The sequence below is a fragment of the Cuculus canorus genome, chromosome Z (genome assembly GCF_017976375.1).
Source record: "Cuculus canorus isolate bCucCan1 chromosome Z, bCucCan1.pri, whole genome shotgun sequence".
In the NCBI taxonomy this organism is placed as follows: Eukaryota; Metazoa; Chordata; class Aves; order Cuculiformes; family Cuculidae; genus Cuculus; species Cuculus canorus.
In genome coordinates, this window is record NC_071441.1 from 77868245 (window position 1) to 77884411 (window position 16167).

General features: G+C 45.5%; 1 protein-coding gene across 10 annotated transcripts in view; it reads right to left on the reverse strand.

Moving 5' to 3' along the window:
- The window catches only part of MALT1 (MALT1 paracaspase), a 30606-nt gene continuing 14439 nt past the window's right edge, over nt 1-16167 (reverse strand). For 5 of the 10 annotated variants that reach the window (XM_054053368.1, XM_054053372.1, XM_054053370.1 and 2 more), the window contains 9 exons: nt 15231-15266; nt 13383-13586; nt 7794-7971; nt 6425-6499; nt 5515-5642; nt 4391-4540; nt 2435-2592; nt 1606-1731; nt 1-922 (listed from right to left, as the gene is read on the reverse strand). In XM_054053368.1, coding sequence (XP_053909343.1) covers nt 458-922; nt 1606-1731; nt 2435-2592; nt 4391-4540; nt 5515-5642; nt 6425-6499; nt 7794-7971; nt 13383-13586; nt 15231-15266 — 1520 coding nt within the window. In that variant the 3' untranslated portion in view covers nt 1-457. The remainder of the gene's footprint in view (nt 923-1605; nt 1732-2434; nt 2593-4390; nt 4541-5514; nt 5643-6424; nt 6500-7793; nt 7972-13382; nt 13587-15230; nt 15267-16167) is intronic. The other 5 variants (XM_054053369.1, XM_054053373.1, XM_054053371.1 and 2 more) reach the window with 2 other exon arrangements.

Consider the following 16167-nt stretch of genomic DNA (forward strand, 5'->3'; position numbering starts at 1 on the left):
TGAAAACAGTATGTTTATTGCAACTTCAGCAGGTACAGGGGAAGGATTTGGGAAGACCCAAGGCTTTACTCTCTCAGGAGAGCCTCTGGCACCACAGCCAGGCTTTTATGCATCCAATCCATAACAAAGAGAGGCAGCTTCCTCCCAGAAATGCACGACTGCCTCTGCCCATCAGCTACTCCGCTGCCAGAGGACATAACAAGAAACGCTGAGGAGTTTGGTTTTTTCCCTGCATCAAATGTCACAGGAGAAGAAAAACAAAACTCATGCCTTTCCCATTCCTAAATCCATCAGCCCAGCTTTGCCTCTTTGGATCTGACAGCTGGTCATCGTAACCTCATTCCCAGACTCCCTAGTCCCTCGATCCTGAAGCCTCTGGACTCCAGAAGTCGAATAAGCGATGCAGAAGGTCCCCTGCTATAGGATGATACTCCGGCCTATTCTGAGCACATTGCAGCTACTGCTGTTCCGAGAACCTGAGGCTGTTGGAGAGAAGGAATTCCAGTTCAACAGTATCATCTGTGGTCTCTACTGGTACATTGCCCTCTTCCACAGGGAGCAAGTAATTCTGTACTTCACGTCTTGATGCTAAAATCCTTGGAGTCCCGTTGCAGGAACATGCCTCAGGCTGTCCGATGCTGTCTGAGTGAGCATGGTTCGGATGGTAAACGCCTGGACAGGAGTTTGTCTGGCAGCGACCAGGGACATAGTATTCCGTTGTCACTGGACCCGAGTCCATCTGGTTATGAAAAGGGTTATTAGCCATGCAGCATGTCTGGAGGCAGTTATTGTTCCCGAATCCATGCTGAAGGCCTAATTTAGCAATAAGGGGCTTCCCAACATTGACTTCCTTTCTTTCATCCATTGGATCTTCTATTCCTGGATACTCATAGTGAAGGCAAACAGTGAAGATCAGGTGTTCCTGCAAAAGAGAGGGAGAGGAAGAACAAGAGTTACAGCCCCTCCACAGATCAACAGTGTATGAAACATGGAGCTAAAGACACATACTAAGCAAGAGTTGTTCCCTGAGGACCTCTTCTGGTTTTGCTCACCCAATAGCCTTTATTTCCAGAAGCGCTTGTCCTACAACAGTGGCCAAAGGCACGGGTGAAGGGTTACCAAGTGCTGTCCTGCACTCACAACACCCAGATACAGAGATAAATGTAATGGTGCTACAGCACACTGACCTGAGAGCCTCGCAGAACCTGCACGCTCAGCACCAAGGCTGGAATGCAGGGAGACACGACAATGATTTCACCTCCTCCTAACGACTCTATGGTGCAGCTCTGCTCGTACTACACGTTCTTGTACTGCAGGGCACAGGAACATCCCCACAGAGTGCCAGAGATGATCACCATGCCTGATAGCAGCACTAGGAAATACAGAGTGCCTTGCAGGAGGGTATTGGGATTGCATATGCATAGATTCCTTCGCTTTCGTTGTTCAGCTAAAAACCAGGTCACTGAATTGTGCTATTAGCCACTTCTTCCCTCCAAAGAACATTACTTATGCAGACAACACGCAGCTACCTCAACAGAGCCGCAAAGCAACGGGATTTATCTAAATTATCAACAAACTTGTGAAGAATAACACTTAGGTATTAACCCTTAGTTTTTGCAGGGAACTCAGCCGGGTGTAGAGGCAGTGCTTGGGAAGGTCCTTTGACACCAAATAGCTTCCAGTTTCCTCAGGAGTTCCCTTATTGGCCTCCTTAGGGTCCACGTCCAGGTCCTGTCACAGGAAAGAAATGAGAACTTAATAAAAGGTACAGAATTTGTAGATCATAAAATAGTATTTCCTTTTACAAAGTGAGCATTTTCTTCTTAAAAGGAAAGAAACTAGCGATCTTGGCTTATTATGTACAGTAACTCCAATATTTTATTCATTAAGCATCGGAAGCATCCTCCTTGCTCTACCTAAAAATCTTTCTGCCCTGCACCCTCTTTCACAGATGTCAAAACAGAGGGGTTTTTGCCCCAAGGAGCTTTCAGTTTTGCTCATATCCTTCACTTTACTGGGATCAGCTGAGCAGCATCCATGGTACCGCACAGGACCTCCCAGGGGCAGAGAACTGTGAAACTAAAGCCTAAGAAACTTTGTCCTGCAAGGCAGATGTGCCCTCAGCTCACACAGAGCCACCGACATTTAACTTGTTCAATTAAACATAACAAATACTTGGTATTAGTCAATGAAAAACAAGGAGACTTTGAAATAGATGACCTCAGGTTAATTTTAATGTACTTTCATATTTATTAAAAATATGCATTTAAAATAAAATAAGTAAATGTGTGTCTGGACAGAGACACACACATAGGCACCTATTTCAACAGTTTAGGCCCATTTGATTGCAAAGAGGCAGTTTGACATGGACAGACCAGGCGGTGTCCAACTTCAGCAGAGAGAGACCACTGAGACACCATTGGAAAGCACTTACGAGGGCAAAATCTGTGACGTAGGCTCTGCAAACGGCTATTTCAGGTGGCTTCTTCACTATGCGCGTGTAGATTATCATAACGTTGGAAAACTCAGCTGCAAACCCCAGCTGAATCTGGACACCACACTTGAATTCCAGGTACATGCTTTCAGGAAGCTCTGCAAGCAAACAACACATGGGTACACTCCAAACAACACTGAGCACTGGCATTCTCTGTTTGTTATGTTTTGTTTCTAAATTCAGAAGATTTAGAAGGTGCAGACTTACTCCTGCCCTCTCTTTCCTATCCCTGCCATATTTACGCTGAACAAACCAGGTCAGAAGCTGATACCATGTGGTAATGGGCAGATGCTGCCAGAAAGCTGGCCCAGCTTCTGTGGCACAGACTCCTTTCCCACTTGTGTGCAGCTCGCAGGGCAGCGCTCACTGTGACTGGGATACAGCTACTGAGCCCAGAACTTGTCTGTGTACACCTGTTATCAAATGAGCAGGGATACTGTGGTATATATGCTTCCTGCTAGTGACAAGTGCCAGGATGAGAGAAAGCGGCCTCAGGTTGTGCCAGGGGAGGTTTAAATTGCGTATCAGGAAATATTACTTTATTGTAAGGCTGCCAAGCCCTGGCAGAGTCTGCCCAGGGTGGTGGAGGAGTCCTCAACCCCGGAGGGGTTCAAACCTTTTGGCTGTGGTACTTGGGGACAGGTTTAGCAGGCACGCTGGGGTTGGGCTGGATGAGCTTAGAGGGTTTTTCCACCCTTAGATTCTATGGTTCTATATCCAACAACACAAGACAGAGCTATAGCGTTATGCCTATACACACACACCTATCATATCAAAGAACCTTTGCATTTGACAGCACAACAGGTTTTGGGTTCATTTTTTTCGTTTCACAGCCTGTGTACACACTCACAAAGCCCAGCTTGCACGCTTTGTATTTCAGTTCTTTCCCAGTCCATAGGAACACATCTGAAAGTGCTCAAGGGTCAAAAACTTTGTTCTGTGTCCATCTGGATTCATACAATCATGGCATCGTTTGGGTTGGAAGGGACCTTAAAAGCCCACCCAGTTCCACTCCCCTGCCCTGGGGGTTTGCTGTGTACTGAATTTTCTGCTCCCACTTCGAGTGGATGATTTAGCATTATACAGACACACCTTTACACAAGCATGAAGGTTATTCTCTTCCCAAATTCCAAACACATGCTCTTCTATGCATGGCTTAAAACCAATGAACCACAAGAGAACATGATGTTTTTCTAATTTTTGTTTTGTGTGTCATTATTTAACAGACAAGAATCAAGGACTTCATCCCACAAATAAAAATTGGCAGCTGTGAAAGGGCCCGCCCTCGTCACCAGCTGTCTTCAAAATGCACCCCCCCAGCCCTCCACCCCATCTGTCAAAGACATTTTAAAGTGTACTCCAACACAGTTAGGTGAAAAAGATAAAAAGGTCTCAAACCCCACTGCCTTTCCTAATAGCAGCCCCAAAATGCTGGAACCGGGCTCGCTCTTACTTTAGATCTCAGAGTTGTACACCCTGAAAACTCCTTTTCATCACGTGCTTTAGGTGACCAGAATGACTTCAGAATGAGATTAACTGTGTGTTAGAAGTGTCACAGTCAGACACAGACCGACGCTGCAAGCACGGGCAGAGTGCTGGGGATTACCCCAGGAGGCAGACACCATGCAAGTCTCCCCTGCAGCGTCTGAATGATCTGAACTGGTTACTCAGGATGAATTCCACACGTCAACTTCTTCAGTAAAGCCTCCTAGAGAGGGAACCCACACACAGGAATTTCCAAGGTCTGAACGTACTAATGAAAATTCCAACACTAGCTTGAAGTTCTTTCATTTCCTTTCAGTACCACCACCCACAGACAGGAGGTTATTAAGGAAGCACGTCCTCCTGTTCCTCCCACTGTGCCTGTAGGATCATCTATCAGGATCTGTACTGTACCATGAGCCTTGGCCCACTGCAGGTTCCGTGCCAGGGACTCTGCGGAGGACGCAGTCTGTTGGATGGGATCGGTCAGTGCCCTCTTCTCAGACAAACTGCTGCGGATCTCCAAGGCTTGCTTCCCTTTGGTCAGGTGACACTTGCCCATATCTAAAAGATTTAGATTAGACATTAGGAAGAAATTCTTCACAATGGGGTGGGGAGGGCCTGGCCCTGGTTGTCCAGAGAAGTGGTAGCTGTCCCATCCCTGAAGATGTTCAAGGCCAGGCTGGATAGGGCCTGGAGCAACCTGGTCCAGTGGGAGGTATCCCAGCCCATGGCAGGGCAGAGGAATTAGATGATCTTTAAGGTCCCTTCCAAACCATTCTGTGACTGTGAAAACAAGGAGCACAGTTCCTTTCAATATTAGCGTGTCTGCAATCGAGACCACATCTATAAAAGCCTGCAGATTCAAAAGCATTCCTTGCTCAGCAATTCATCCACTGCAGGCCAGGACAGCACGCCGAAGCCCCAAGGAGAATCCCCAGGGCTTTGCAGGTGCCCCAGCCAACAGGCTCATGCCTTTCAGAACCCGTCCAGGCAACACCAGAGCTCTGACTCAGTAAGGTCCTGATTAAAGTAGTTCCTGTAAAGAACGCGAGCAATACCACCAGTGGGGATTTCTAAGCAACTGGAGGCAAACGGAGTATTTTAGAGGCTCATAAAGGGGCCAGTGCTGTTGATTTAACATCCAAGAGAGGCAGGACTCGGTTAATTGTTTAAACGAAGGTGGAAATGACTGGACTGCCTCTGGCAGCTGATACCACAGGACAGAAGTGATCATCGTGGATGGACAATTCAAAGTGCCATGCAGAAAGACAGTTGGAACAAACAAGGCTCACCACAAAGAAGAGTATAAAATCGAGCACTACTAATGCAGCTCAGATCCCTTCATAATACCACGCTTTTGCCAATGTGCTGCCCCCGTAGCACCTGCTTCTTGACAAAAGCTGCTATTTTGACTAAATGCCACATGAAGGAGCCCGAAGTAGCATAACCCATTTGCCATGTGAAGAATGAGCTTTAAGCAAAGATTTTAGCAATGCAGGCTGAAAAGACTGTTAGCGCGGCACACGGGAGCTCACCCTCTGCAACCTCATCGAGCAGCACGGTGATCTTCTTGTCTTCTAACAAACGGTCCTTCAGGAACTTCATGAAGATCCCATTGGCCAGCCCTGACTGCTGAATCTCAAAAGCTTCTGCTCCTTGGCACCTGTGAGATCACCGACATCAGACAAGGAAAAACCACTGATACGCCCACATGACTGACATCGGCATAAGGACAAAAGGAGTAAAGTTATGTTTGGAATGGGGGAAGGAAACCCTGCGATTTGAAAACCAGGCTGTGTCTATGGCCAGCCTGCTCTTCCTGTTCCTCTGTGGGCAACTCATCCTGGGAATATTTCACTTCCAAGGGACTTTCACTTACTGCACACAGGTCATAGTTCATCAACTGCCCTGCAGTAATTTGCTTTCTGTCCAAACGCATGGTGCAGTAAGCACCACTGGGAACACACAGGACATAATCACCCTGCCCCATCTGCACCAAGAAACAGAATGCTAAGGCACTGAGGGAAAAATCTGCTTTTTTTTCCCCTGCATTATGCCATCTCTAATAAATAATACTTCGATAAGGAGAGCACTCCTGCAAATAACCATTAAAAAAAAGATTGGGAACACTGTCTGGCAGTTTCAAGTTTGCTGAGGGCACTTCTCTCGCTGGAGTCACCCTCTACCTGCACGGGAAAGTTAAACACTGGGCATCATTACAAAGGCATTTCCACAGTCAGACTGTGGAATGACTCAGAGAATTGAGTAAAACGGATTGCATGAGGGGACAGACATAGATACTGGAACTGGACGATCTTTAAGGTCCCTCCAAACCCAAACCATTCTACGATTCTATAAATTACTGGTCCTTTAGCACCAGAAGTCAGTGGGCACTTCTGGCTGCAATCCTGCTGTGGCACAGCAGGAGAAAAAAAACTTCCTTACGTTGCATATCCAAAAACAATGTTGGCTGTAACCTTCAGAGCATCTAGGATGAGAATTGTGTCATCGTATTCATTTCTGCAACAAATGGATAAACATAAAAAAGTAAAATCATGATCTGAGAACCAACAACGCTGATAAATTTTAAGTTTTTTAAAGTTGTTCAAAATACTGAAACTGCACAGCTCAGAAGCAGTAGGGTTTCCTCTCCTGCAGTTTTGGAATGACTCCTGAATGCTCAAGGACAATAACCAGCATCAACACTCTTGATGCAGGCAATGCCAGGACACAGTCAGGTATCACGTGTTACCTAGAGCAGGGCATGCTCTGTTAACTGATAGAGAGTGGCTGCAGTTGCTTCAGCCATGGTTTCTGATAATGAGACGATTTAGGTCACAATACCATCTCCATGAGTGTTGTTTGGGTTTTTGTTCCACCAAAACATGGTCTCTGCAGAGCTAACACAAGGCTTATGCAGTGTTTTCTATCTGGGCAACAGTTCGTTAAGAGGGATTGGGTCATGGGCATTTCATTAGCAGTGAATTCAGAGGCTCTGCAAACACTAAGGCACCAGTGATTTTCTCTTATGAAATATTCCTCAGGGACCAGCTTTCAGAAGTGCTGACTGCAGAGCCGATTGCAAGGGCAAGTTTAATCAGGCACAGTAGTCTAAACATGGAAAGAAAACAGCACTTGGTTCAGAAAAGCTAATAAAGCAGTTGATTTTTAAGCTCTAAATTAAGATAGGGCCTCCTCAACCTAAGAGGAGTCCACAAAATCGATGCTCTAAAATAAGTACGTCACTTGAGTCCTGCTTCCAAATTAACATGCCTTGGGGTGTGTGGATTCTCCCTCTCCCTGCAACGACCTTTTTCCTTAAGATGTCTAATTTCCCTTTTATCTAATAAGCCTGATGCTTGATAACTTCTAAACAACAACAAAAGAGGAAATTGTCATTCCGATCAAGAGGCAAGTATCTACTCACAGAAACAGAAAGTCTGATCACCGGCTTTACATCTTCATCAAGGGCAAAGACAAAGTGTCTGTGAATGACTCCTACTGACTGTAAATACACCGAGGTGCCAGCTGTGAATTCTCAGAAGCAGGACCTTTCACGTGCAGTGAGTTCTCAGCCTAGGCAATAGATCCCTCCCCAGTGCGAAGCCCAGCTGTTCTCTTGCTGTTCCCACACAGTAGCTGCTCAGTTTTCTCTGCTCATTTCTAAACTACGCTCAGTTTTAATCTCTGGCTGCAGTGAATAAACAGAACCTCACAGCTGCTTCCCTGAACTGCAGTTGTTGCATCCTCTCCCTCCAACACACCCCTCATGTACCTAAGGGCGGTTCTCTATTCATGAGCTGCAAGAGGATACCTTTTCCGACACATATCCAGAAGGAACACGTTAAGTCCAGTCTCTTTTTCCTGCATGAGTTTGAGGATGTTCTGGACGCACAGGCAGTTTGCAGACCGGTAGGGATTTGGAGCATCAATAGGAACCATGAAACTGTTTCCATAGTTTTCATAGCCATGGCCAGCATAGTACAACAAACCTGTGGGTTCAAAACAGTTGTGACTGGAAACAGAGCTCAGGAGAACATCTGGACGTTTCTGTAAATCTTAGCATGGCCAAAACCCACAGGCACCACACCCACACTGTGTGTCTGCAGGAGATCAGGCTCATCCCAGCTACTCTGAGCAGGGTTTTATATCAGTGTGCCTCTGTTAGCACAGAAAGGGGAGGGAGAACCACCTTAATATCAACTCCACAACACACAGAGACAGAAAACTAAAACTCAGTCATTCTACAGAATCAACTGGATATTTGCAAACACACATAGTTAAGTGCTCCTAGAATGCCTCCAGTAGGTTCTGACTGCTAACAGAACAACCTGTGTGTGACACAACGCAGATATGAACAAGGAAATGTGCCAACTGTAAAACACCAGCTCCACATGCAGTTAAAGCTCTGGGTAGCAGTGAGCCCAAGCAGATTTTATAGACAGAAAACAATAACACAGAACACCTTGGATGAATTTGGTTTTAAATGAGATGCTGTCATCTTTAAAATTATTCCCCTTTAATTTTTTTTTACTTACCACTGAACACTGACAATTGTTAGAAGTACTGTAACTAAGAAATAATCAGAGAAATCATTGCTTGCCCTGTGAGAGCACTTTGCAAGTTCCCAGCTTTGCTGTTCCCTCTGTACAGTCTCATCACTTGGTTTTGTCTTTGTTATAAGAAGCGATAAGAAATATTTTTACATTTAGAAGGAAAAAATGTGATCTGTGATCATGTTTCATGGGACTACAGAGCACGTTCCCATTACCAAACTACCAATAACTCATTTCTAGTTGATCACATCCACATCCCTCCACAGTTACAGACTCATGACTCCTGAGGGCCTACTCAAACAAATTCACTGCATGCTTACCTTGACAAATGATCATCCTACAGCCACCCCCCTTGTGCCAACACACAACAGCCTACAACATTTAAAGATCTAAAATCGTCAATAAAACTTGCAATAGTTGTGCACGGTGAAGAAAATATATCATGAAATTAAAAAAAGCTTTTAACCCTGAAAAGGGGAACTGCAACCTTGGGCTTAGATTTTACCAAGATGAATAAAACCGTTCAATACTGAAGTCATATCAGCTTGCAGTAAGATTAGATGATCTGAACACTGACACCCTCCATGGCCATAAAACACAGCAGTTTCCCTGCTGTCTGTCCCCAGGGACAATGTTGCTTCTCTGTGGCAGTTCCATCATCTAGTCAGGACTATTATTTACCTACACAAAGCAGTCTGTGGGGCTCTTTGACCAGTATGCACTGCGGTAGCTGGAAAAAGCCAACAAAGACACGACCATCCATGCTGACTGGTCGTATGGTCCTCTTATGCCATTACTCTTCCTGAAAATAGCTGTGACATTTCTGTCACTGCAGAACTTGAACGTTCAGAAAAACTAAACCAAGCCTTACCCTAACATAATGAAATGCCCTATGTTTGGATCAGGCAGGTATGGCAGATGGTTTTACCTCTTCCTTACAGAAAGCTACAGCACATGGAAACACTTCTGTCACACAGCCCTGTGCTTTTTGTTAAGGAATACAAATGTGTACCTACAACCCTTCCGTTCTCTCCTCTGTGTAAGCTCTCCAGCCATGAACAACCATGCTAAGCCCTTGCAAACTGCTCCACTCAATAAGCAGCGCTTAATCCCTTTTTATGGGCAGCATCCACAGCCAGGACAAGCAGGCAGCAAGTGCAGACGTAGTGAATTCTGGATGCAAGGTGTCCCTTCAGCGAAGGGCTGAATGGTTTATACACCTGCCAGAGCCTTGGAAATGGCAACAGCTTTATTCAATTAAATGTAGGTTTCTCAAGGGCACAGGATTTCAAGTGCATGATTAAACCCCTGAATAAATAAAGGTACTACTGGGCTGTATGCAAGATCCCAGTGGTTACCTGAGGCTGGGTAGTTCCAAGAGAGTTAAAAATGAAGTTAAGTGCCAAGCACATGACTCCATGTCAGGTCCTAGGTTAAAAGGAAACTCTTGGTTTCACCTGGTCTGGATCTGGACAGAAATCAAGGTTATATTAGATATGATGCATACCTGAGTATATGTCAGATAAGGAATTAGACTGACCAAAGGGAATAATTCTCTTCAGTGTAACGCATCATTTATGAGGTTATTTCCTAAATGAATAGCAATATCTCAACAACAACAGCTCTGTTTCTCTTCTGCCCTGGGCAGATGGCTGTGCTGCACTTGTTTGAGGAACACCTACAACGGTTAACATGCTGAGCTCAAGGTCAGAAATAAATCCCTGCATACCCAGCACGAGCAGCACAAACATGTCTGGAGCGCCTCATTAGACACTGACACAACCACGTTAAGTAGGCTCAAGTTCCTCACTGACGTCAGCATTTAAGAGATATCTGCCTCTCCTGCCTCTCGCTTTCTCTCTCTCTCTTCTCTTTTTAAAGAAAGCAGCCAAACTGGTTTTAAGCCTTTAAAACCCATGGGTCTGTGCTTTTACCCTGGGCCTAATACAGCATTAATCGCACCCCGCAGTTAAAACAACCTAAGACATTAGAGGTGATAATCGATCATCCTTACTTTGTTTACTACTCCTGCTTTTAAGGAATGGTATCCGAAATGCCACTTTCCTGGCAGTAAGCATGGATTACACAATGTTGTATCAGGCACTGCAAGTATGCGTAACAAAGGCTGTCTCTATGCCTCTTCTCTTTGGAGCTGTGCCCACTAAAATGCAATAAATCATTACCTATTTGTGCTCTGACAGCACTTTTTATATGCTTTAAGCCATTAACAGCCACTATCCAGAATGAACAAAGTGATGATTTAAACTGAAGTAGTTATTGCCAAACGCTACTGAAAGAATGCTCTCCTTGCCTTTCAGAAATACCAACTGGCTGGACAAATGCAGCTGCGAAACTACACTTTAAGAGAGCTTTCATACGGTGCTGGTAAGAAAATCCTTTCAGTATTTTATTTTCTAAATTCATGTCAATGATTATGGAAAAAAAATGAGAAAGGGAAAGAATGCAAAAGCTCATTCCAGCATCTAAGCTATTTCTCAGGGAAAAAAACCCAAAGAAAGCTGCAATCAGAAAGCCTCCTGAAATTTGCTGCCATAGTTGGGGTTTGTGGCACGCACATTTGGGTTTTGACATAAATGCCCAAGTGTCAGTTCTGCACAGACCCAGCATCAGGTGACATTAAAAAGCCGTACTAAGACACAATCTGACCTTGTGTTAAAATAAAGAACCAAATCATGTTTTCTGTGGTGGGTGTTAACAATGAGAATCTTGCCATTTAAACAGGACAGCCGGCAGAACTTTGTGGTCTGTGTTCCAAGTTATTGCTGGGGTCATTTATGCAATCACAGCTTTTAGAAAAATGATGCAAATAGTGGGAGGCAATAGTAAACTCTGCAGCACCCACAGAACTTTCCTTACATTCCAGGCCAGGTCATTCTAGGCCTTTTCCACACAAGACATGAAGGTTTTCACTCTGTGCATCAATCCCACCGTGCCCTCCTCCAGCTGGCACCGGCTCTGTGCTGTGCTTCATCCCTCAAATCCAGCTTAAGCAAGCCAAGGGATCCTAATGGATGAGGATCTAGACGCAGATGGGTACCAGCAATGCACACCAGACCCAAGAGGTCAGTTGTTACCCTGGCTGAAGGCACTTCCTCTGCAGTACATGGAAAGGAGCTTAACATCAGTATTGATAATCTATTACAGGTAGCTTAGAAATGGATGTGTGACTCAGGTAACAAAATCTTAAAGAGAAATGTGCTAAACACACATCTAGTATGCGTACTGTGCTTAATGTGTCCTCTTGTAACTGAAACCAACACTGATGAGATGCTCCACCACAGTTATTAAATGATGCTGCAAGTCAGAAGCCTTGGGTTTTTGCAGGGTGTTATTTTTAAGCCTGAAGACTTTAAGAAAAGAAAAAGAAAAAAAAGGGCTGCTGCCTGCTTAGGCAGAACACATTTCACACTCTGTATCAGCCCTTCCACGAGGCTGTGGAGAAAGAGCAGTATTCCTGCCCAAACAGCAATCCCAGTGTTAAGGCCTTCATTATCAACAACTGTGGAAGGTCAGAACCTGCAGCCCACAGCTCACCAATTTCTGTTAATGCCTTTGCTTATGCAAGGTTTATTCTGCAAAGGATAATGCAAATTCTTCTCTGCTTCATTTTACTCCTTTAAAGTGCACAGACATAATAAGAACTACATTTTCATTTTACATAAACAAGCTTCTTTGCGATTTGAAGCAGAAACCCAGGTTTGCAGAACTCTGTTACTCCCTGTCAACGACACCACGAAAAACTCTGCTTGCCAGGCCAGTACTGCAATAACCGAAAGGAACCAGTAACAAAGTGAGAATTTCTACTTACCCTGAAAACTTTGCAAAAAAGAAGAGGACAAAAAAAGATTGCATCCGATCTGTTGAGTGCTATGGCCTAACCCTAAAGCACAGTGTTCTCTTATTTCTGCACTGCTCGTCACAGTTAAACATCTTTATGAGAGATTCGCTCTGCTGCCACATCCCTCTGCCCCCCAACACACCCGGTATCAGTGCCGCTCGCTGTCATGGCAGGGAATGCCCCCCTCTCCTGCTCCCTACAGAGCTGGTGAGCAAGGAGCAAGTGAGCACGGCAAGCCTCTCCCAAAGAGTGCCAGAAGGACAGAAATCCAGGAAGGAAGAGCGTTCTGCAGCCAGCCAGCAAAGAGGGGGGTCCAGGGTCCCACGCAAGCCCAGGACATATTCCGTGTGGTGCTTAGGGCTGCCCTCCCCAGCAGCTGAAGGATGACAAAGGATGCGCTAGCCCCAACCAAACCATAAATCCCTGGCACAGGGGAGGAAGGAGGCCAAGAGAAGAGAGGCTTATGAAGAATGCGTTGATGAGGACTCCTACAAGCAGCAAGGACGGCTGCCCAAGCCCACACACAGCCTCACGTATGCAGTGACACAGTTCTCCGCTACTCTGCTACTTGCTTCCTCCCACAACACACTGACACAGGCAACATAACACACTTCTTACAGTGCTAAAGACTTCCTAGAACAAACAAGCATCTTCCGCAGAGCAGGCTGTCAAGTGTGCTCTACAGGTGCAGCAGCTTCTAGCAGAGAAACACATCAGTGCTACCAAACGGAAAGTGCACTGTGGTTTTAGGAGTGGTTAAAGGAAGAACTTCAAACATCTAATCTGTTCTAAGCATAAAGAAATAATAACATTTTAGTCAAAGACAAAAGATGTGCCGGTGGGTGTTTCTAAGTTACGTTTCCATGCCACATCTATCCTATTCACCATGAAGTGTGTTCTGCTGTCACGCACAGAGAGCTGGCAGAGGTAAATACCACAGGGTGTGTGCTTGACAAATCACAAACCCGACCTATATCCATGTTCTTACCATATACGCCTTTGTCCAGGAGAAGAAGAAATTCACCCACTGCATTTCGCATCTCAGACTCTGTGAGATCCAGCAAAGAGACCACTTTGAAATCCAGCTGCCGGAGCAGATTGGTGAGTTCGTAGACATCCACCATTGGGGCCTTGAGCTGCGGGTGGTGCCAGTAGCTCATGTTTCCTATCAGCAGAGCCACCTTGTCTGTTGCTGCAGAGACAAAGGAAAACAAAACCACAGCATGTTCGTATGTCCCATAGGTTCAATATCTTTAATTGCTTCTAAAGTGACAATTGTATCCAATATCACTTCAGGCACAGTATTTACGTGATTTTAAATGCCATCCTGTGGCAACAACACAGCTCAACTCTCTTATCCAAAAACCAGAAAACCATTGCAGCTTGAGCAGCCAACCTATCTGCATGATGACGCATCTCAAACTGGGCAATCTGTCATGAAGCAAGTCATTACGGCTGTCTCCCATTTCTTCATTTTCTGAAAGCACAATTACTGAACTCCTCATGCAAGAAGGAACTTAATAAGCAAACATTAACAAATATTTAGGTGGAAACTTCTCCAAGTCAGAAGTAAGAAGTCTTTTTTCTGTTCCTTAACATTTCTTTTTACTGTTGCTCTGGTTAAAAACAATTATAAAGAGAGGAAGAAATCTACAAAATCCAGAGACAAATCTACTGCTGTTCTCACAGTCCAAGGTACATTCACCGATTCAATAAAGTCAGAAGTGGTTCCCTCAAGCAAGCAAGCAAGCAGCACTGAAAGGGGAAAAATCATGGACAGGAATGCTCTAGAGGCCACTGGCCTGATTTCTACCCCAAACTGAACACTGTTATAGAAGGTGCTTTCCAGAGACAGGCATTTCCTCCTGGGTTTGTGACTTCTCCCCTCCAGCAGGGATTACTGTCCTACAGTGCTGGTGCCAAGCGAGATGGTGTAAGTGCCCCAAACCTGCTCTGGAGTCAGCAGCCCTACACAAAGAACTCCACAGCCCCAACCCCTGACACTTCAGCTCCTTCAGACATGAGGCTCTTAGCATTTCTGCAGCTGGAAAACATCCAAGGTGTTGAGCAGTGTCATCTACTTTAAACAGCAGGGACTGAGAGACACTGGATACTGTCACCAAAACTCACTTTGACAAGTACAAGCTTTCTCATTAATTTAGAAGAAGATGGACCAGTACTGAGGAGCACCTGCACTCCCTCTCACACCGATGAGCCTGAAAGAGGGGCATAATTTTGTCTGAGGCCAGCAGCCTTCCTACCTGGCTTGGCATGGCTGAGACAGCATGCCTGGCCACAGTCAGGTCTGCCATGCACATTTAAGGATGCCATTAGAAACCTCTGCAGCTATTTGTCACAGCACACAAAGACTATCCATCTATCTTAGGAGCTCCGGCTTGAGATCAATGCATTCATGCGCTGCGCAGAGGCAGAGCGGGGCCTGCAGGGACAGCACACCCACAGCAGACAATCACTAACCCTTCTTATCACATCACGATGCCATGATCTCCCACTGACGAGGTACTCAAAGCAGCGGAGCAACACACTCGCTGAGGCTGTTACCAGAGGCATTTGAAACAGCAAACTGAAACAGATGAGAGGTGGCAGGCACTTCACTGAGTCACTAAAAATACCAGTGCCCTCACCACAGTTTGCTACGGAAAGGGCACGCCAGCATTCTAAAGGGCAATAAAACCACACTGGAGTCTCCCTGCCCGCAGCTATCGATCCATATCACTGCCTGAAGCAGCAGAAGCAGCAGCAGTGCTCAGAAGCAGCAAATTTTCTTTCCTAGGCAGGAAATGCATTTGTGCACGACAGCTACAGAACTACTTACCAACAGGCCTGTGATGTGATTGTTCTGGTGCGTCTGCTTGAAAAAGATTAAAAGAGATCATTAGTATCAACAGTCACAGTTGCCAACATCCAAACACACGTTCCACACAGCCATAGTCTATCAGTACTGCTCTAAGAAGTTATGCATTTAAGACAAGAAAAGTACTCTTTTCTGTCTTGGTGGGCCTTGGGGGTGTTGTGGTGCTACTGTTTACCTCATCCTCTTTCAGCAAACACAGCCCAGTAGGGTATGAATAGCTAGCTCCACAAATCAAGAGATGATAGATGCTTACAGTGTAATTTTGAACCTCCCAGATTGCACACCAGCATTTCACCGCCATCCAAAGTGTGCAAGCTCTCCAAGAGGAGTGCAGGCACACCAGGTGGGAGATGCTCACAGGGATGGCCATCTGTAGGTGCAGGTTCTTTTGGTCTGTGCTTCACAGAGGGATGGCAGAGCCAATGCTGCACCAAGGGGAATGGGCATGGGATGTGCCATGGTGGTGCCCTCTGGGTAACGTGCTACATACCACGACAGCACTGCTTCAGTGACTGAAACTAAGTCTTGGCAAAGGTAAACATCTCTCTGATGTCTAACCCAGGAGATTACATGGCTGTTGGGAACATTTTGGGAACACCGTACGAGGGATAACCCCGTACGGAGCACTGCTCCAGAGCTAGGTTTCTATAATTAACTTCACATGGGGTTCATGTTGCCTTAGCTCACTCCAAGATGAATTTAACACATACACCAGTTCAACACAGCGTGGTGACAGCCAGACACTGCTCATCGTTTTCACATCAATCATCTGAAAAAGCAGCAACTGCTACGGACAAGGACACAAAGAAGAATCCCTTCTGTATCTGTAAAAGTGCAGATGCAGTAGGAAAGAGCAGCTCTGTGTGATTTTCAAAAGGTAACAGCTACCGTATGGTTC